Here is a 22538-nt window from a genome sequence, read left to right on the forward strand (position 1 = left end):
CGTTAAAGAATCGTTATTTATTTTGCATCATGGCTTTTTTCTTTGAGATGACAGCTAATCTTAATTCATAATCATAATTCCTAACATTATATCTCTTACAAAAGAAAATTCTGATGAATGAAACCTGCTTTAAACCTTAAATTCTACTTTTCATTCATCTTAGTGCTTTCAGACATAACAACATTCTCTCACTGCTTTTCTCACTATGTTTGTCGATTTAGATAAGATTTTGCACTGACTTTCAGAACACTTGAATGTGTCAAGTAACCTTACATTTTCAATTGTCAGATCATGGTTGTGTATTACGCTAAAGAAAGGCATCTATTTTATATAATCACTAACAGGAAACAAGTATAGTGTCACCCTCTCTGTGAAAAATAGCTACAACTTTACAGACAGTTTAGTTTCACATCAGAAAGAAATTGATGTTACACCAATGAATGTTTGTAAGGCATAAGAGTTCCTGCCAGCCAGGGGTTAAAAACAGTATTATGATGCTGGAACTAATATTAAACCTTTCTGGATCAACACGTTATTAAAAAAAATTCTTACTTCTAATTAGGCTGCATTGAAATTACAAATGCAACAGAATGTTTTAAGATATTTCAAGACTAATGAAAAATCTAATAAGCATTAAGTGTTTTAATACATTTTTACTAGACATATGACAACTATCAGTGTCCTTAGTTAAAGGGCACATAGCTTTGTGTTCCATTTCACTTATTACATGTCAGCTGAAAATATATTAATAAGAAAGTGCAAAAGGAGGCAGGTGACTGAAGGAAGGTGAGGGCTAAAGAATGCAGTCATATTTTTATATCTGCATAATTCTTCCTCTTAAAGCAAAATGAACCATCAATCTCATAGTAAAAAATTAGTTTCAGCTACTATTGGCCTTTGAAATCGCAGAAAGAAAAATACTAATGTTATCTTCTTGAACCTAAAATGATGGACAAAAATATATTAAATTGTTATGGTGGTTTTTTAGGTGGTGGCTTGGAGAACATACATAACAGAGGGTATTCTAAGACATAGATTTAGCCATAGAACAGAATCAAACACGTAGTCTAAGCAAGCTGCCTCTTCAAAAGAAAGCTGCAGGGTGTTCATCTTGGAGATTAATCAAGACCCAGAAATACATAAGCATCCGTAAAGCTCAATTTATTACTAATCCTGTCACAAATTAAGAGAAAGGTACTGACATAAATAAGCAAAACATACTGTATTTTCACTGTGTATTCATGTAATTATTTTGTTTATATTTTTATACCAATTTAACCAACTCATTGAAAAATCCAACACCATACTCTCTTACTCAACTTATACTGTGAAGTTACCAACCTTACAAAATAACCTCCCCCAGTTTTTAATGAAGTGTTAATTCCAGAAGCCCAGACAGTTTCATCAACATTATAGCATTAGAAAGCAAATCAGTTACAAATCAATGCATTGCATTAGCAAGAACAGCAGGAGATACATTCAGAATGAAAATAAGCAAAGGAAACAAAGGAAACAGAAAACTGTATGCAGACTAGACAAAAATACAAAGAGCATACATACCTGGATTAAATTCTTCTTAAAAATAAAATACAAATTACATACCACCATCTTTATACTATTTTCCATTTACGCAGAAACACTGGACATAAATCCATTACTATTTTGCCGTTCTTCCTTCAGCCTTAAATGATACAACATGAGGCTGCTTCCCAGCGATTCAAGTCAAGTGCAGTCAGGCATGCTGCTAGTCTGCAACGGTATCTGTTCTAAATTCCACGGTATTCCCTAGGCGGCATTAAATGGGGATTTTTTTTTTCCTTCCTCTCCCATCTTTTTTCCCCCTCCTACAACTTGTGTTAACCGCTAAGAGTAATCGTAATGTGAGCTACTAATTCATTCTGCAGCTCAGGGTTGTTTCTCCTCTGTAACAGCAGAGCAGGAGTCAGCGTCCTACTCCGGTTCAAAAACATCAACACGAGAGAACAGTAACCATCCTGGGGCTTTATGTGCCGGGAACTTCCCCCGCTGCTGTTTTCTCCTGCCACTGCTCCCGAATGCAGCACCCGCTGCAATAGGCACAGCCCTGCTGCGCGGCAGGCAGCCCCTCTGCTCGCAGAGCCGCTCAGGCTCACGGAGCAGCCTCGCTCACAGGAACAACACATGCAGTGCGTCGGGGACAAGCCAGGTGCGCATCCGTGCCCGCAAGGGGAGCAGCGGGAGGCAGCGTCTCCTGCTTGGCAGGGCCGCGTTCCACCCTCACCTTTTATCCATCAGTCTGACATGACCCACAGAAACGATTCTCTAGGTATTTCTTACAGCACTGCTTTCATCAACAGCTGATAATATTGGTAATGAATCTGCTAAATACCCTTCAGAATTACTATCATTCCATGACTGAAGGGTGCTCCACGTAATAAGAAATATATCTGTCACTTTCCATTAAAAGGACTTATATGACCCCAATGAATACCTAGGCAGTAGGACGCAGCCATTTATTTACTGCAATTCAAATAGCAGAATGGATTACTATTGTGCATGCAGTTAGTAAATTATCCTGCACAGAATACATCAGGTGTTTTTTCAAATCTTAACAGGTTTAGTAGTGTAAGGCCACATGCAGCCTTACACATATTAAAAATATATTTAAAACTGACAAAAGAAGGACTACAGAAATGCATCCAGAATGAGCTATATAAAACCATTCTATAGAGTGTACACACAGCCAGAGTGTAAACATTTCCCAAAACATGTGTACAGGCATAAACCCACAGGTATGTGATTATCCTCTTTAATCTTGGGAGACAGTATGTGTGGAATGCCATAGTGAATATTAAAGTATGTATATTTTCTGTATAAAAATTAAACCCTCAAACTTTGGATAGTCTGCAAGAACTGACATTTGCAACGGAAGTTAAATGTGTACTAATTGAAGTTACCCAAATTCATAACAAAGTTACATTGTCCTGGTGTTCACACACTTCTTACATAGGTAAGAGGTCAGTCACTTTCTAGAGTAAATCTATGAGGAGATATTTTAATTTTGTAGAGTAGCTGAAATTCACAAGGGTTTGGAAGCCCAGATAGTTGTCAGTGACTGGAATAAAAGTCCTGTGCATCTTGAGAAAACATCCACAGCAGTTTTTGAAAAACTAACACAAAGGAGCAATTTGTATGTGTGGGCCCTATGCAACCTGAGATGTTGATGCAGTTGGCCTTGAAGAACTCTCAGGGTTCACACTGATTTACACTATTGCCCCAACAGAGTTTAAAGAAGTAACTTCCACACACAGAAGGAAGAGAAGAAATGCAATTACATATACATGTACAACATGCATGAAGTTGTTTCAACTTGTTAAACAACTCCAGCCAAACCCTGTAGCTTAATGGGGAAAACAATGAAAATCCCCACAAAGAAAACACTACCACCAACCCCAAACCACAACCCCAAACAAAAAACCCAAATCCCAATTGCCAGCTATAAGCCTGCATGGAGAAAATATCTATTCCTTGTGACTATTTCCAAGATTAGTTGATCATGACTTTCAGAGATGATTCTTTGAATTCTTAGAAATAGAAGTCTGTCCCCTGAAAATACTTCAGTAATTTCCATCATTACTTTTGTGTAATAAATCCAGCATTACATATAACTATTTTAGATGCTACTTGGCTATTTATACTGTGTAATACTTCTATTGAATGGTGACAGTTGTAAACTGATAGAAGACTTTGAAGTAGTTTGTATTTCATTATGTCTTTCAGCCTGAAAGTTGGAAAAGCTGTCACGCAACTAAGCTATCTTTCTCCTGCACATCACCTTGCCAGTTTGCTTAAGGGATGGCTATATCTCCCCATTTATCAAAGAAAGGCCATAACTGTCAATTCGGGAATGCAGCCCGTCAATTAGAAAGCCCACTGGCGGGACAGCTCTGAGCACCGCCCCGAGGCAGCGGCAGCCGCAGCGCCGGCCGCTCCCCGCGCGCCCCCTGCCGGCCGCGCCGCCCCCGCTCCTCCCGCCATCAGCGTCCTGTGGGCGCCCCTCTCCATAAAGGGTTTTCTTTTCTCTACTCTGATTATTTTTCTTTACTGTCAAGCTCAATGTTTCCTGCTGGAAAGGAGGGTTTGCAACAAGAAGGGGAAAGAGAAAATAACTGCTCTTGTATTTTATAATGCACCTGCGAGCTGGTTTAAGTTTTACTTCAGATGACTGTGAAAAATGCTTCGGAGATTCTGAAGTTAAGATGGAAGTTAAGCTACATCTTATTCTGCATTAAAACTTTTGCAGGTTTTTTTTTTTTTGCCAAGTTTATAAAATTATTTGAATTCTACTAAGTGAAATAAAATCATGTTTAAGATTTTTTTTTTTTAATATCAATTAACAGGGAAGAGACAAGCAATGCAAAACCACAATTGTTTCTTGCTAGCTGCAATTTAATCAAAATTTGGCCCTGATTTCAGACAAGATCACAAGATGGGATCATAGTTGAAAAGCAAATACACGGACAAAAGTCTAAAAATAACTGAAGAACAAATAAAGAAACACCAAAAATTTTAATTTTTTTTTTTTCACTCAGGAGGGAAAAGTGAGCTTTCTACTCATTCAGATTTATCAAGCACTTCAATAAATGCTTTGAATGTTTTGTATTTGAAGTGGTAACTTAAGAACAATATATGCTAATTCTGAAATTTAATTCCCCATTGTGATCTTTCCTTATGACTATTTTGTTCATTGTTATTCTCTAGGAATGTGTTCTCTCTAGAAACTGTTCTAGGTTTTTTGTCTGTGAAAGTAGAAGCCTTGCTAAAACTTTTTAAAATTAAGAATCTGGCTCAGTTGCTACTTTTCACAGGGGGAACCTGTCTTAGGCTGCCCTTATCTCAAGGCTCAAGTTTTCTCACTCTTACCCTCTGGTTCTCTGCCACATCCCACTGGGGGAGAACAAATGAGCAACTGTGGGGTTTAGTTGGTGGCTGGGGTTAAACCACAATAATAGGGTAAAGCTTATTGAAACAGAAGTGACAGAGTGGAAGAGTTATAGCATCTTCATTCAGTACAATGCTCAGTCATATACTTAAACTCAAGTATATATTTAACAGTGCTACTAAAAGTGCTAATTAAGAGCCATCTCAAGACCTGTCAAGAGTGGCAGCAGCCCAGGAAGATTTAGAAAAAGAGCGCACCTCAAAATGTGAAAAAAAAAATTATTTGCTAGTGAATTAAAACATTCAATCCTGCAAATTTGAAAATAGGTAAAAAGAAGTAGATCACAAAAAAGATCCACAGTGATGAAGCAAGAACTCTAAGGCAGATGCTGCAAGGATTCAACACAATGAGTGATTGCAACAATTGTGAAGTCAGATCTTTTATAATACATAGGGAAGCAAGGCAATTTACTCTCCTGGATCTTTTTTCCCCTAGGCCTTTCTCCCTCCAGCTCTGCTTGGATTCCATCAATATAATTCATTAGCTTTTCAGTATATGACCTGTCACTCTTTGTGCTAGGATTCAGAGTTCATCAGTGCTCCATTCTTGGCTGCTCTCAGGTCTCTCTCCTATCCTACATCTCCTACAGAAATGATTGCTGGTTATCCCAGTATTTCTCCCTCCTCACCCTAGGGGCTTGCTTCCCTTTCTTGCACTGTGAGAGGTTCTCTGCCAATCCTCATAACAATCCCAGCTCTCTCTAATGGAATGCATTCTTGCCTTCACAATCCTATTTATCTTCACTACATTCCAAAAGGCAGCTTTTACCTCCACAGAATGGTGCCCATGAAGATCAGTCCAGCTGACTCACACTAACTGGCTTATTTTTCCTGAAACTGTTGAGTTTCAGTCTTTGGAAGCATTTTTTAAGCATTCCCTCAAATGCTTATAAAACACACTATAATTCAATCACAAATGTGCACCAGGAGCTGTATAATTCTGTAACACATTAAATTAGCCACAGGTTACCAATGAAACCAGTAATAAACAATTTAACATAGGACCAAATACAACCTGCAAAATGCTAAAACATGGTTACTTGAAACAGCAGGAAGAGAAAAAATATTACCATGGTGCCCTTTTGAACTCTGAAGCAAAGGAGAGAACTGAAGTTTAATTGTGGAACAGAGCACATTACACTCCTGTTTGTTGATTTTCTATAATGGTCAAAAGCAAAAGCTTAGATTCCTTATACTCTATTGTGAATCATTATATCTCACCTTTCAAAGAGAAAAGCAGTGATAATTCTTTTTCTGAGCTTGCCTAACAGAGCCCTCAAACAATGATAGTGCAGCTCACAAAGGTTTCTCCCAGGGTCCACAACACTTAATGCCTTCAATTAACTGAAGAAAGCAATTTTCAACTTTCACATTGATTTAAGGAAGGAAGGGCAGGGAGTAAATCACAGAATATCTAAACTCACAATACCATAGGAAGATCCAAGTTAAAGTAAGTCTTCAAGTAAATTAACTGTAACTCTGGTCAGATAAAAAAAAAAATCTCCATTTTATTTTCTTCACAATTATATCAAATTTTGAAACATTTTCTTCCTGAGAAACTTTGAGAGGATGTCATTCCAGAGGGAAAAGGAAAAAAAATTACCTAAAATTATAGGAATTAGAAGAGACAAAAATAATTTTGTTCAGAATTGATGTGCAACACAATCTTGAACTTCTGCCTTTATCCTTTTGTCAAAGTAAGCTTTCTAAACACTTTCTGAACGCCTTAAAGGCAACTATGAAGTGATCTTGGGACTATTGGTCCAATTGCCCCATACTGACCTTTGTACCTTCTCATGAAAACGCAGAGTTCAGACACAAGATAGTCAAAATTATTTGTATTATAGGACTGCTTGATATAACCCGTTAGTAATTTTCTTCAGATACTATATATATTAAATATGTAATTTATAAAGCAAAAAATCCCAGAAATTCCTTTAGCTTATTGAGTATATTTTGAACTTCATCATGCACCAATTAGCATCCAAATAATTGTCAAAATATCTGCAGCTTGGCGAATTTGCACTAATGGTGAACTCATTTAATTGAAAAGTGCACTTCATTTCTGTTTTCCAATTGTCAGTTTATCACTTATTGTTTAAATATTTAATCCTCAAAATAAATTTAAAAAACTTTAAAAAGCAGCTTCTTTGCTGACAGTCATTTCACCCAATAAAAATGCAGATTGCTACTTGAACATAAGTACTTTTTAGTTTAATCAGGATGAAAAATATCTATTATTAATACTTTATGAAAGGGAAATATTTGTTTGTTGTATTTCAAGACATGCTTGCTTTACTTGGAATACAAGGTGAAAAATTTTTTCAACTGAATGACTGCTTTTTAAAATAAAAAAAAAAAAAGGGTCTATTAATACCTTTTAAAGAGAAGTTCGGCATTAATCTCATAGCCCTGTGGCTCCTAAAGAATGATTTCTGCTTTCCCAGCCTTAAATTCCCACTGCTGTCATTGTGTAATATCTGCTTTAGTATTAGTTTATCAAGTTCTGTTTCTGAATAAGACACTAAATCAATAGAGCTGACAAAATGAAGCTGCTGATAACTTCTCTATTAGTGAGTGTTCTCATACTGAACATCACCACTTCATCCATCATGTAATTCACCACAAATCACAAAGAACAGCATTACAACAATGCACAGCAGCTATTCAATTCTACCTAATATTTTTTTAATTTTGGAACACACCAATATATTTAATTTATTGATTAATTAGTGAGCTATGGATGTGTTGTGCTCATTGTGCAAAGTCAGGAATAATGTATGTTGGGAAGATTTACCAAGGCAGATCTGTGCCACTCTCACTGTTGATCTCCAGATTATAAATCCAGTCAATACAGTGCCACTATGTCTCTGGTTTTTTTTGTCTCCAATACTCACTGTTGTCAATAAATACAGTTGAGGAATGATACAAAGGGTAACTTACATGAGTAGTGTCCTGCTTAATGTTAGTCTTAGGAATGAAATACTATGCTTTGTATTTGATAAAAAAGCATATCCATCTCAGAGAGGTGACATTTATTTATTCCAATATATTTCGGCAGCACAACAGTCTCCACTTCACTAAGGATTAGTAGCTAAAGATATAATCAAAGTGACACATACAGCTGGGGTAGGAGGGGGGAGAGGGGAAAACCCATTTGATTGCACTCATGGCTGACACTGAGTTACAAGAAAAAACTCTCCCAGTGCATCTTTTCATAATTATTGTCAGTACTTCATACTACTAATTTCAAAGCTGCTAGAAAACTAAGGCAAATAAAAAAAGCCTCACTGTTTCTGGAATACAGTGAGCATGAAACTGAAAACCAGACACTGGGACTGGATTATTTTAAAAGAATTGTGGTTTAGTTTTTTTAAAATCAGTTAGCAGAAGCACAATTAGAGGACCCTATCTAGTTTTGCATTGTCTTTTAAAAAGCTATTAATTGCTGATATTAAGTTTTACCTCAAATTCTTAATTTTCCCCCCTCAAAGAGGGGATTTCCTGAAAGCTTTTATTTTAGCACTGTTAGATCTTATATATTGCAAGAAGGTTTAACTATTACTATTTCAAATATGCACCAAGGCAATTTATTATCTAAAAAGAAATATTCTCCAAAACAGTTTGGCACTTTTCCTATCTAGTCAATGTTTGAGTAAATATTCACCAGCTACAATGCCTCTGGTAAACCACTGGGCTGTCATCTCATATTTGATCAGAATAGCCTAATTCAATTTCTTATTTCCATAGATCATCATTAAAAACATACATTCCAAATACTATTACTGGAACCTAAGTCACAAATATATTTTCTATTAAGTAAGAATTCATGTTTCACCAGTGAAGAAATACCTGATGCCCATCAACCTGAGCAAATTACACGTCCCCTCCCTCCATTCCAAGCTAAACCCATTTCCCTAAACCTCCAAGAACAGTTTAAAAAAAAAATACCAAAACTGTTACTCCTCTGTTCTTAAAACCTTTCAGTGATTGCTTCCTTATCTAAGCTTGCTCTGATGCCTAAAAATCTCCCTCATGATTACTAAAGCTTGTTATTTATTTTTCCAGCTCCTTATGGATAGAGACAGTTCCCTCCATGTGGCTGTAGTATCTTACAGCAGTTACCTACATATTGTGGTTGTTTTTTGTGGAAACCTACTTCATTTATCTGTTTGCATGCCTCTGTTGTGAGGCTCTGTGAGTACTGTATCTTCTTCAAAATACGTCAGGATTGTTTAGTCTTCTGATCTTATTGTGCTGCATGAGGTTTCTTTTTACTGATGGCCTTTTATAGCCCCGATAATATTTGCAAGTGTAAAGTCTATTTTGATTAGGCATTGGCAGAGATTTATCCTTCATGTCTTTCAGAGTTTCTGGGCAAACAATGGCACTTAATGTCACATCAATTGTGCTAAATCAATGCTGAGATAATACCAATGCACTGTTTCTGAAAACCAGTTTATCTTCAGAGAGAAAAGACAAAGCAAAAAGTCCAAAGCAGCCCAAAAGTTTGAAGTGTAAAGAACTAAAGACGTAACTGTATTTCAAGGACAATAACTTTATCAGAAGAAAAACCTTATCCAAATTAATTTGTAATGAAATAAAATAAAGCAATTACTCTGGAATTAAATTAGCCTTTTAAATACTTATAGAAATTGCTCTTTTCAAAACGAGCTTCACATGAGGTATGTGCTGACATCTCCCATCCACCTGATCTTCAAATTCTTAAAAGTCTCACAGTAACTTTACCAACATCTTTCAGCCCCATACTCATGCTAGATTAGCTGCTGAGCAATCTGCTCATATTTCAGTGCACCAAGAAATTTTGATTACTTTGCTACAAAAAACAACTTAATGGCACAGTGGCAGGCCAAGATTCCAGCTCATGCATATTAACTTTCTTACTTTATCATCTTCTAATTCCTAACCTCAAAATTACTTTGAAGAACAGCAGTGGGAAGAAACGCAATTCTACTATTGCTTTATTCAAATACTTTTTAACATCTGAACAAAATTCAGCTGATTCATCAAGTCAAAGTTGCTGACTGTATGGCATTAGTTATTTGGTTTTAAACTTAGAAATAACTTTATCCCATTGACTAGGCAATTAAGCACACACTGAAGGAAAACTCCTCACAGAATAATTTACCTTAAGGCTATTGCAACCTCTGTCTGCAAGAAAAAACTGGACTATTTCACTTGCCTGACCACGATGTTTGATTAGACCAGGATTCTTCCTGCCTGACTCTGTCAGTGAGCCACCATTGGCAGAAATAAGGAAAAGATCAAACCAGTGACAAAATTGGATGCAGGAACTGAGATCATGTGAATCAGTACTCCACCCACCACACCCCAGTATAAACAGACTTCCCCCACCACTCCTTTCACACAGGGACAGTTTACGGATTATCATAAAGACAAGAGAATTCAGTAAAAATAAATAGGACTTGGTCTCCAAAGAGCAGGAAAAAAGAGCTCAAAATGAACTGACAAAGGTGTATTTTACATGGGGTTTGACTCATATTTACACTAAACAAGTTTGGCTGTGCCATTAAAGCACAGAATAGATATTTTACAGCACACCACCTGAGAATAAGCAGTGTTTCCAAAAGGTCTACACACAAATGAAACAGGAAGTCTGTAACTCTTCAGTTTCTCACAGGTCGCTGTACACACCAAAGAAAATTGCTGTGTTTCTCAGAGGTTATCAACAATAGTTTTGCACTACAGTCAACACAGGAAGATGGCAAAAACTAACAACATGTGAATTCCCAACAACTGTGAGAGATTTGCAGTTTAACAGCAACAGTGAAAACGAAAATACTTGGTCTGTTTGCATGGTCAATAATGATGCCAAGTGCTTATATTAATTTCCCTTAATTATCACACCTAATAAAAAATCCATGTTGAGACAGTGATATCATCAGTAGAATTTACAAGATTTTTTCCTAGGAAAAAATGTTCTTCTAACAATTTTTGTTAAATATCAATGCAGTACTAATCTTCCTCAGTATCAAAAACTATTTAGACAAAGACATTATTGGTATCTGGATTAATATGCTATACCTGTAAGATGGCCAAACTACAATCATTCCTCTGACACTAAAAGTCTCAAAATGTCATCCTTTTTGTGTTTGAGAGCAAAAAAATCCTGAGGTGAGGGAATAACACAGATTTAAGAACCAATGGAAGGAATTGTCTCAACTACCAGAAACTTGACAGTCACATCCTCAGGTCCTGCTTACATGAACTCAAATTCTCCTTGACACTGAGAAAATATTTTAAATTACAGTGATACATTAGTAGTTTTAAGAGTAGTTCTTACCTTCTGGATAGCTCTGGCCCATCTTGCTTTTGCAAAATTGCCTCTATTAGCTTGGTCTGTGTTTCTCCTGAAGAAAAGGAGAGAAAAAAAGGAATATTCAGAACAGAAAAGTATGAAAATAAGTAATTAAAATAATTCTGATAAATCTATGGATAGGTGGATCAAAGTCAGATCCATCACTAACTCACAATATCACCTTTGGATTACAGGGGTTTCCATTAAAGCTAAGAGTTTATTGGCTTGAAAAGACATGATCTCTGCTCCTCGTATTATCAAGGTTAAAAGAACATCAGCAAAGGAATACATTTCCCAATTATAGTGGCTCATAAATCAGGATTACAAGGTCTTTAACATCAAATGGCAGGAGGAGAGGCAGAAAACAAAAAAATCCAAACCACCAAGACAGTGAAATAAAAGGAAACCTATGAATTTCCTCATTAAAGGCATATCCATTTGAGACACAGACACTGTCACCAAGTCTTTGCTTACTGCACTAAAGGAGTTATTGACAAACCACATAACATAAAAACAATATTCTCTCTACCCCAAAAAGTACCACCAAACAAAAACTAACATTCACTCCAACCGATCTTTGAAATATAATCTGTTACATATTTGGTTGCTCTCACAGAGAAGTTGCACACTTGCACAGGCCAATTATAATTAGGGCTCACTATTCAGCTATTTTACCACACCTGTGAAGAATGAAAAAATACTAATTCCATTAATGGCTGCTAAGCACAGGTTAAAATAATTACTGTAGACTCCACCACTCCTGAAAGATTGCAAGTAATTCAAAAGCCACTACCTTGTACAATACCAGTAAAGTAGCAAAATTAAAATTATACAGTAAAATTCTACATAAAATTTACAAAGGACAGCAGAAGCCTGTTTACTAAGAGAAGTTTTTGCAGTATATTTCTATTATACTTCAGTGCCATCCCTTGGTCCACACATTACTATTTAATTATCTTGGACTTTTGGAACAGTGCTCTTTTATTTGAGGAGAAAAATGTTCGGTGTGATACGCACAGCTGAGTGCACATGATCCAAACTAAGTATGAAGAGGCTTGCCTTCCCCTGCCCTCATCTCCGAGGCTGCATGTTTGCAGGTCCAGCCTTTTTCCTCTTCACAGCTGGCTTTTTGTTTTCAGGTAAATCAGCAAAGTTATACTAGTTATTGGTCCACCCCATCCTGCAGTTGTTAACTAGACTGGAAATACTGGGTAATAATTAACCTTAAGGATTACCAGGGTAATTAAGCTCAAGGTCAGATGAAGATTCAGTTGTCAGCATTGATTCAGAGGGAACAGAGAAACAGCTTTCTCTGCCTTAACTAAAAGTAAGTAGGGAAAAGAGCATTCCTAATTTTTGAGACATAATGTACAGAGGGGGACAAAAACTGGTTTAACTGGTTTGCAGTACTTTTAGGAAGTCGCCAATCTGTGATCAGACTGCTGAGCAGAGCAGTCAGATCAGGCAGTTGAATACACTTCTTATGCCACTTAGAAACTCAGCACAGACACACACAGCAAGGAGCAGTTTCTACTTGTCCACTTCCTGCTGACACAGTGATGGGTCCAGTTTGGACAAATGCTTGTTAATTTTCTATTCAGACCTAGTGAAAGTAATTAGTTACCTGGCAGAAAATGCTTTATCAACACTGAACAAAGCTTCTGATGACATGTGCTTTACAGAAATTCTGGGTAACAAAGCCCACCTGATACTGCTGGGAATGACCAGTCCTGCTAACTGAACTGTAACAAGGAACATGTGTGCCAGGCAAATACTATAATTTTTGAAGCAACATAAACAACAACAGATTAGGGAACTTTACACAAGCATTAAGCCAGAAAATGAGGGAATCGTATCTGATAATTAGAAGAGCATAACATTTCCAGTGACTGAACAACAAAAAGTTAAAAAAAATGAAAAATGCCTTAAGAGTGCCTGAAAATCATACTGATTCACCACCCCTACAACATAATGCCCAGCTGTGCTCTCTGATGCTGTGCAGGGCACAAGAACAACAAGATAAGGAGAACTACAAGAGACACCTCAGGAGCAGTGTAGCAATATTCAGAGCTGGTCAGCTCAGCAAGCAGCCCAGGTCAAAGTTTTGATGTACCGTGCATCAAACTCAGCAGGCTTTCACATCTCAGCCAGAAGGATCAAAATAACCAATCTTGTTGTAGTGATTTACCAGCCAATGACAGGTATGTGCAAAGGAATGCACAGGCTAGATAAACACAAGGGCTCTTCAGTCTGGTTTATCAAGAGCTAAGGATTTTCAATAGAAAACAAAAGTTACACTGACACTTTTATTTAATAGATGTTTTCCCTCTTAATTTTGCTGGCCAAATACATTAAAATTGCTCTAGCATTGCAGTGATGATCTGCATTTTCATGACACCTCTTGTAAAATTAATCTCACTACAGACTTCATTGTAAGGCAGTTAATTATAGAGCAGTTGCAGTGTGGCCACATACAGACAAAAATGACATCTTCTGAATGCTTATTTGTTTGTAATAGGCAATCCTGAACATCTGCATTCATTTCTAAGTATTCATCACTAAAGTCAATTCCATCAGCTTTGAATATAACTGGAAACAAACTGTGGAAGAAAAATTGAAATAATTACACTCTATTATGACATTTTTTATTTGGCAATTTCCACTCCCCACTGGCAACAGTCAGGCTGAAACTAAAATCATGTGCTTAAATCAATCTCCAATGAACATATCAACCAGACTTGTACCTGGACACTACCACAAAAATGTTAGTTTGTTTTTTCCTCCTTTAAATGCGCTTTTCAGAACATTCCAGTAATGGTCATTCTTGTACAAATATGTGATAAGGCTTGAGTTTTATTCTGCCTTCTTTTATAGCTCAGGAGGGGGATAGAAAAAAAATAAAGACAAATATCAGCTTCTCTGTTTTTTAGAATACAAGAATGGTACTTTCAAGTGTATCACTTCCAGTGCTGTAACTTTTCTAACATGCACAATTAAGCATGCATTGGAAGTAAGTCTGCAAAATACCCAAACTTTTTTGGTGGGGATTTACACACTTGTTATTCATTTAGACTGCAGCAGCACAAGTTCTTTGGGAATATCTGTCGGTGCAATTGCTACCACAGTCTTAAACACCAGGCCAAAGCCACATTAGCAATATTCCATACACCTGGGCTGCAAAAGCCTGTCCTTGTTCCAGCACTGGTCATTAGCTGAAGCTGATTGCACTGAAATAGTTTCCAGCTGAAGACAAGGTGCTTTACAACACGAGCTTTCAAAGTCAATTCATGAACTTGGTACAAGGACACACTACTCTTATTGGAAAATATGTCTAGGTTATGGAACTATAGAAATGGTATCCCATCAAGGATTATTAGACTATAAAACTGTAATTCAATTCTAAATTTTTCATAGGCCTCAATTATACAGTATAGAAAAAAGAATAATTAAACATTAAAAAGCTGTGCAATAAGTAGCAGTTTAGTAAAACACTAAGAACTGTAGGCAGTAATCGTCCATCTTCGCTATAATCATATTAAAGGAAATTAATGATGTGGTAAAACTGGAAAGGAAAATTAAGTGATCTAGGCATCCACAGTTAACAATGCCACAGTAAGACTTAAAACGTAAGTCTTGCATAGATTAACACAATTTAGGATCATCCAACTGCCTCATATAGCTATTTTTGCGTGTTAGTGGCAAAAGAAAACAGTTTCCTCCAAGATACTTTTTCTGGTAGCACCTGGTCTTACACAGGTTCCCTTCTACAGATGTTCAAGTTGCACTTAAAATTTTATTTTTAAACTAACAGAGCAGAGAACAAAACTTACTCTAGGTCAGCCAACCAGTTACTCATCCCTACAGTAAAATTTCAGTTTTAAATCTGAGTACACATTTTTCTTTTCCTTTCTCATTGTCTAAAATAGTAAGTTTCCATAGCTATATTATAATCTTCAATCATACATTTATGTTACTGTTTTCACTTCAAATAGTTTACAGTTCTGAGGTTTTGGTGGTTTTTAAAACTAAAATTACAAGTTCCTAGTTTCTTTGGGACAAGGTACTAAATTTTATCAGTCTGTATTTTGAGAACAATGTTACTACAGTAACAAAGTAACTTTTTCTGATTTCTTAGAGATAACCTTGTTTAAGTGCTTAAAACACATAGTATAGCAATAACATCCATTTTCTAGACATTCAGATTCAAACATTTAGCAATGCATGACCAGAAACTAAAATATGCTTACATATCTCCTTTAGTTCAGCTTTTCCTCCAGCATTCTTTCACAGGTTACTTGCCTAATCATTAAGAACTTAAGTCTTTTATAAGAGCTGCAATTTTTGACTCACCTATAGAGCAAACTAATAAAGCCCAAACGTATGCATTAATCCTCATAACAGGACTCATATTTTTCCCTATTTCAATGTTTTCCTCCAATTCTTCACAATATTTTCATAAGTGTAATCCACATTGATGTTGATCTTCACGTCTTCCTGAAGAAAAAGATCTGTCCCTTCCTGCTTTTAGAAATACCCGTGAACCAAGTCTGCACAGCTGCTAAAGATAAGCCACCAATTACTGCAGCTTGACCACCACTCCCCTTCCTGGGCACAATTAACAATTAGGTGCAAGGAAAGTACCTTCCTCTCCTTCGTGTCTTTTGACTCTTTAGATGGGTCTGAGCATAGTGTGACTTATTGAAGGCATGCTGCTGTCTCTGCTAAAACTGATTCAGAAAGTCCTAGCTTGCTTTAATAGTTACATTGCAGTAATATTATTTTAGTGTTCTGACTTACAGTATCACCCTAAAATTTTTTTTTCCATCACAGAGAAATAGGAAACTCTTCTGTGTAGCTGAGAATGAGCACTGGGAAAAGGAACTAATAACTACTTAAACTTCTCTATTTTAAGCCACTTCAAATATTTCAACTTCAAAATATGTAGAGGCATTTTGGATGTAATACTGTGGGATTTTATTGTTATCTCTTTAACTATTATTCTCAAACATTAATATATCCCTTTTGTGAAAGGTTTGTTTTGCTGGATGGGGTAATATCCTGTTTTCACTATGCTTGAAGGAATTTATTCAACTGTATTAAACCATCTTCTAAAGAACCACCACAAGTGCAAGCCTGGTGCTAAAAAGTGTGCAAATAGAGATATACAGTAATCCATACCTGAACTTTTAAAACTGCAATTGTTACCCCTCAGAGCTATGAACTGGATTGTAAACTGTCATTCAGATCTATCAAAACCACAGCTTGTGATACTGATCTTGTACACTTAATACAGTGCCAGTAGATAATAGCTTGTATTTTCCCCTACATTGCCATAGAACAGCAGATTTGAAGTAAGATTTTATTTTTAAGGCCTGCCAAGACAGTAAGTCAACATTCTACAAAGTAACTTCCAGGTTTTTCTGATGGATATAAAGGTATTGCAAGGCAACGCTGCTACCCAAGAAAGCCCCAAAAGATACATTATCTCCTGAGCGCTGCAGTAGCTACATTAGTGATTTCCAAACTGCAAGATGTTTATCTGAACAAAAGGAACATGAAATTAGGACAGAAGCTGATTGACAAGACCAAAGGCTACGCAGGAGACAGGTGACACAAGGAAACACATGTTGATGTGAATAAGACATTATCAAGACATTGTTCTGCTGTCCACTGAAGTTGCAGCTTTTAATCAATCTTGAATCTGTCAAAGTGTCATCCTGGATTGTTTCCAGAAAGCAAACAATGTCTATCTGACACTTAGAGAAACTACGAATTTCTCCAGATTTTGCCTGGATTTTGCCACTTTGCAGCTATTTGTTAGTCTCCAATTTCTCACTTATTTCAATGCTGTATCATAATTTTTTTTTTCCAATATACGCAACTCAAAAAAATAAAAGGGTCTGTATTTTTTCCCCCAAAAATATACTGGAAAGGCATATTTCTTCAATCAACTAAACTCAATTTTCTCCTACAGAATGTCTCTATTCATAATCAGTGCCTAATATTTCAATTTTATTAAAATCAGTATTATAAAAGTATTTCATTGAATATGCATACAATAAATAAACAAAATAAATTGCTATGCAACTATAATAAACTAATTCCAGTGACATTTACCCCGCTTCTGAATAGAATGGAATCTTTCAGGGTAGCAGTGTATAGATGAAATATTACACAGCAGTAGGAGCCCAATCAAACTTTTCATAAACATTTGCTGCTTTTCCCATGGCAACTCTTTTCTCCTGCTGTGTAGCTCTTAATGTAGAGCTCTTAAGCTCCCACCTGAAATGGCTGTTGTTTTTAGAGTTCAAGTCATACAAAGAAAGGGAATTTCTTTGCACAAGAACTGATACCTGACAACTATTTTAGCTTTTCTGTAAATGAACAAATTTTATAGTAGTTTCAAGGGAATACTTGCACAGAGATGGAATCTTTTCCACATAGCTGAAAGCATTAATTAGATAAACTAGTTCCCAGAAGCCAAAAAAGTTACCTTAAAAATTTAGTATTATGTAAGGTCTAAGTAAAATGCATTAACCTTTATAGCAAGTAAACCTTTTGGGAACCCAAGATAACTGCATGACAGTAATAGACTTAATAGAGTTGCAAGATCTCAGAATTAATTAATCTAGGTAAAAGAAAAATTCAAAAGCCTTTCCTGTTCCTTTCAAGCCTAAAGAACTTATCATGAATAATGTTACATTACACAGAATCTCAGGGAGAGTCATAATGATTTCTCATTATTATGAGAAGTTGTCACCATAGCAAACAATATAACACTATGAATATTAATAAGGGAGCCAATTAAAGCTCAGTATCAGTTCGTATCAGGATGCAAAACAATCATCAGAACACTCCCAATAACCACAAACAAAACAGACACTTGCGAAAAGACTGAAGGTAAAGAAACTCATAACATCTGATTACTGGGAGAAACAAAACAGTATGGACTGGTGGGGATAGACACTGGAAGAAACCAAGAGTAATCTCTGCTGTATGATGAAGATATTTTCTTTTTATTTTAATGTGTATACTATTATATAATTAGGTTTTGTAGGTTATTTCATATGTATAGCAGGACATAAAATTTGTCCGACTTCCTTTACTGGAAGTTTTTCCAAGATTGTCTCATGCCTAGACTGGAATACTGGCTCAAGCACAGCTCTGCCTCTGTACTCGCTGAGCAGGACCCCCAGTCCTGGACTCACTGCAGGCCTGAGTCTGACTCTGCTGTGCTGTTATGGACCTGCCTGGTGCTCCCTGCTGTGTCCTGCCCTGGCTGCACCGCTGGCCCTGACCCCGAGCTGCAGGGGTTGCCAGTTTGGCCTCGGACCTGTTCCATCAGCACAGGCTTCTGCACTGTTTGACCCTTGCTGCCATTCCCAGGCTTGCCTGGGGTACTGGGCTGGGGCACTGGCTGCCCTGGCCCTGCCCTGCTTGCTGTGTTATCCTGCCTCACTGCCCCTCCCTTGGGAGCAGCAGCTCATCCTCGCTTAACCACGGCCTTAATTCCACACATTTGTACAAACCCGGCTAGGTATGAAGAGTCCGGCTTTCAGATGTGCCACAAAGATTGGACTCATAGCTACTAGAAGTTTTTACATAGATTCTACTGAGAACTTCAGGATGTCAATTAAAGCATTTAACTTCAAAACCAGTCAAACAAAAATAACTTACCAACATCTATTTGGGATAACTTTAGGAAAGAAAATGTACATCAATGTGTCACATCAGCTCACCATCATTTGTTCTAAACTGCAAATTGCCTTGCAAAATAAATCTGTCTGGTTCCATACTACACTTCCTAACAATTTCATATGTAATTAATTGGGGTTTTTTTCTGACACGATCTTCAATTCCTTAAATTTTTCTCAGTTATCTCAGTGTCCTTTTTTCCCATCCCTTTCAAGTAAAATATTTTCTGTCCATATTGTTAACTGCTAAGTTATCTTCTTTTCAATTTTTTTACTCAAAAAAATTTAAAATATACTACTTAAATGGGTAACAATTGTGAACTTGTCAGAATTATAGAAACACAAAAAGCCCATAAAAATTGGTTAAACTTCAAATTTACTGTATGTATGAGACTTAGTGTTCTCCATCTCTTTTACATTTTGTTTGTATTCCCTCTGCTGTACAGAGCTATTGTAACAGTCTTTAAAATTATTTAGAAACATTTTTAAAGGAGTCTTTTAAAGTAATACTTTTAATAGATTCAAGAGCAACAGTTTTAGGCCACAGAAGATCTGAAGGAAACACATTTGAGAAAGGCAAGAGAGTGGAACTGAAATAGGAAAGGGCAGCAGAGCAGGAAGGATCATCAATGAGGATGTGAGTTTGAGTGACAGATGAGAATTAAGCCTGGGGTACAGTGGAATGAACTCTGTGCTGGTACACAAAGGGTTTAATTTTACATAAGACTCTTATTGAAAAGATCTGTCTTACTGTAATTATATAAATTAATAACAACATTTATTTAGAGTTTTAAATGATTAATTTATTACACAAGAGTAAACATCACCTCAAGCTGAATACCTTCCTACCCACACTGCTTTCTGTAACTCGAGCAGAACAAAACTGTCCAGGGAGCCAAAGAGCTTAGAGGAATGCTCTTTAATATATGAAAATAGCTCAGACTCAGGGAAGCCTCTTGGTTCATGGGTTTTGATGTAAACAGTCCTTTTAACTTGCCTTCGGAACACACAAGCATTACACGACTTAAACCACCTTCAGTTTAGAGAACAGCCTACGAATAATAATTAAATACAAACCCACCAATCATTAATTGTAATGTTGAATTATTTTTATATTTTGAAAATAATCTGCCAGTTCTGAAAGCTGGGAACCAGGAGACGTTCATAGCCAAAAGCCTTGCATGTGATAGACATCTTTTGTTAAAGATGTCTCTTTTTTTTTTTCCTTTGGTCCTTATTTCTTTTTGGCAATAAATATGAAGCAATAACATGTTACAGAAAATCAGTTATGCTTACTTATTCTGCAATTTAAATTTGAGGGATCTCTCACTGATTATCACAACAGAAAACAAATGTATATATTCACACAGTATCTGTTTAAACAGACGGCAGTGCATGGAAATATGGCTTTAGTTTAAGGAGTTCATAATCTGTAGCCAAGAGGTGGAGGTGGAAATTTTCATGGTTTACAAAGAATTTAATGCTTGTCTATCATTTTTTCTATTATCAAGGCATGAATAATGAAACACATTACTGGAAAAATGGCTGTAAACTGATCACCTCAAAATAATTTAGACCTCAGCAATTGTTTGCTTCTCTCTGTATGGAAAACCAGGAAAGATTAATTAAATTTTTAGGAGGCCATTTAATGCTCACAATGTTTCAAGCATTAAGAAACTTCCAATACTATCACATTGAAGCTATCTTTTCATTTTTCATCCATTTGAAAATAAATATGCATTTTACTTTCACAAATCACTGTTTTAGTTAATACCAGTTTAATGATTACATAAAATTAACATTGCTAGTGGCTGCAGGTTGTGAAGTCCAATTTTAGTTATACATCTTCTTTTAACACAGCAGTTACAGTACCCAAACCATTAGAAAAGAGGAAGCACAGTTAAAGCCAAACACTTTAGAACAAGATACTCAACCACAAATCTGTCAATACAATCTATGTAGGTCTAGCATATTTTGTGGGCAGCACTCTTCCTGTGTAGGTATACACGACATCTATTCCCGTGGCCTACATAGGTAGAAAGAAATAAACATATATGATTTAATATACATCTAAATAACAGATTTTAGTTGCCTTTTTTAAATGTAATCAAATCTTTTTTCTCTTTGTTAAATTATTGTTTTATGGCTCTACAGAAAAAACAAGTATCACAGGACAAGTCAATATTCTTTTAAAAAGAACGATCCTTGTCCCTGTTGCTGTACTTCCTTAGATTTTGGGGTTAGTCGGTTGCTTTTGAAAGAAATATTTGCTCCACTTTGCTTGTTTTGGAAATGCTCCTAGTCAATTTTATGCTGGTCACTTTAGTTTATGCTAAACAGGTATATCTGCACATTTGTGGCTATTCTGGATATACAGCAACATTATTTCTACCTCAGTGGGGCCAGAGAGATTAACCATGAAATCATTATTCCTACAAGTAGTAGCATTCAGCATTGGATACTAATAATGCATGGAGAGTGAACCAACTGATTTATCCTGTGGCTACTACGGAGAGGTGCAATGAAGTCTACAAGAAATACTTGATTGCTGATTTTTAAAAATTCAGTGATTCACTCATTAATTACATTATAGAAAAACTCAGATGATCTATGGGTTTTGGGGTTTTTTTTAACTAGTATTTTCCCCTTCTCTGTCTGCCTTCTTTTTTAAGCCTCCAGGAAAAAAAAATATTGCTCCAATAAGAGGTTACTTAATAATTTACCATATCCTTCTAATTTTTGATTTAGTGAGCTTTTGCTTTATGGGAAAATGTTACTTAGTTACACTTAGTTATCACTCTACACCTAAAGTCAGAAGCCATAAACATCACTTCTGTACATAACTGACGAATAAATATCAGTCTAAAAAAACAACTTAAGGAAGAAATTTGGCACATAGTAATACTTAAATATTTACAAGACAATTACTTTTGGTGTTTAATACAGCAAAAGAAATAGTGTCATCCACATCCCAGATTTTTAGTACAAATGCAGTTTTGTGGAATAAGTACACATCTCTAAGTTTTAAAACAATCGTATTTCTGCTTCAAATCTTTGAAAATACCTATAAATATTAAAGATAAGATAAATGTAAGATGAAATATAGGTAAATATATATATTTATACCTATATACATATAGGTATAAATACGGATGAAATAACTTTTCATCTAAAAATAATAGTTTAGGGCTGACCCTCAATTTAGTACTATAAAAGCTCATTGAATTTCAATAAAATTATTTGGTACAAAGGACTAAAGGAAAGAATTCCATACTCAGATTGGGTTAACTTCTTTTGGTTTAGCTTAACCTGCTCAGAGGCTCAGATCTCTGTTGAAAATGAAACGTCAGCACAGATGATATGCTAATGACTGGACATGTGCTTAGAACAACACAGAGAAACAGCTCTTGAGTGCTGCCATTACTGACAGCTCTCACCCTGAGGAAGCACTTGTACTTCTCTGTAAATACCCTGCAAGGGCTGACTGGAAATGTAAACAGTGAGGCTGACAGCACCCAAGCAAT

The 22538-nt window shown here is 36.2% G+C and overlaps 1 protein-coding gene across 10 annotated transcripts in view; it reads right to left on the bottom strand.

The window, feature by feature from the left end:
- UNC13C (unc-13 homolog C) overlaps positions 1-22538 on the bottom strand; it is a 172594-nt gene that overhangs the window by 129769 nt on the left and 20287 nt on the right. For 7 of the 10 annotated variants that reach the window (XM_064389637.1, XM_064389638.1, XM_064389636.1 and 4 more), the window contains one exon: positions 11306-11372. In XM_064389637.1, coding sequence (XP_064245707.1) covers positions 11306-11372 — 67 coding nt within the window. Of the gene's footprint in view, positions 1-1560; positions 2134-11305; positions 11373-15567; positions 15867-22538 lie in introns of those variants that run through there. The other 3 variants (XM_064389633.1, XM_064389632.1, XM_064389642.1) reach the window with 2 other exon arrangements.

This window comes from Passer domesticus, chromosome 14 (assembly GCF_036417665.1).
Source record: "Passer domesticus isolate bPasDom1 chromosome 14, bPasDom1.hap1, whole genome shotgun sequence".
NCBI lineage: Eukaryota > Metazoa > Chordata > Aves > Passeriformes > Passeridae > Passer > Passer domesticus.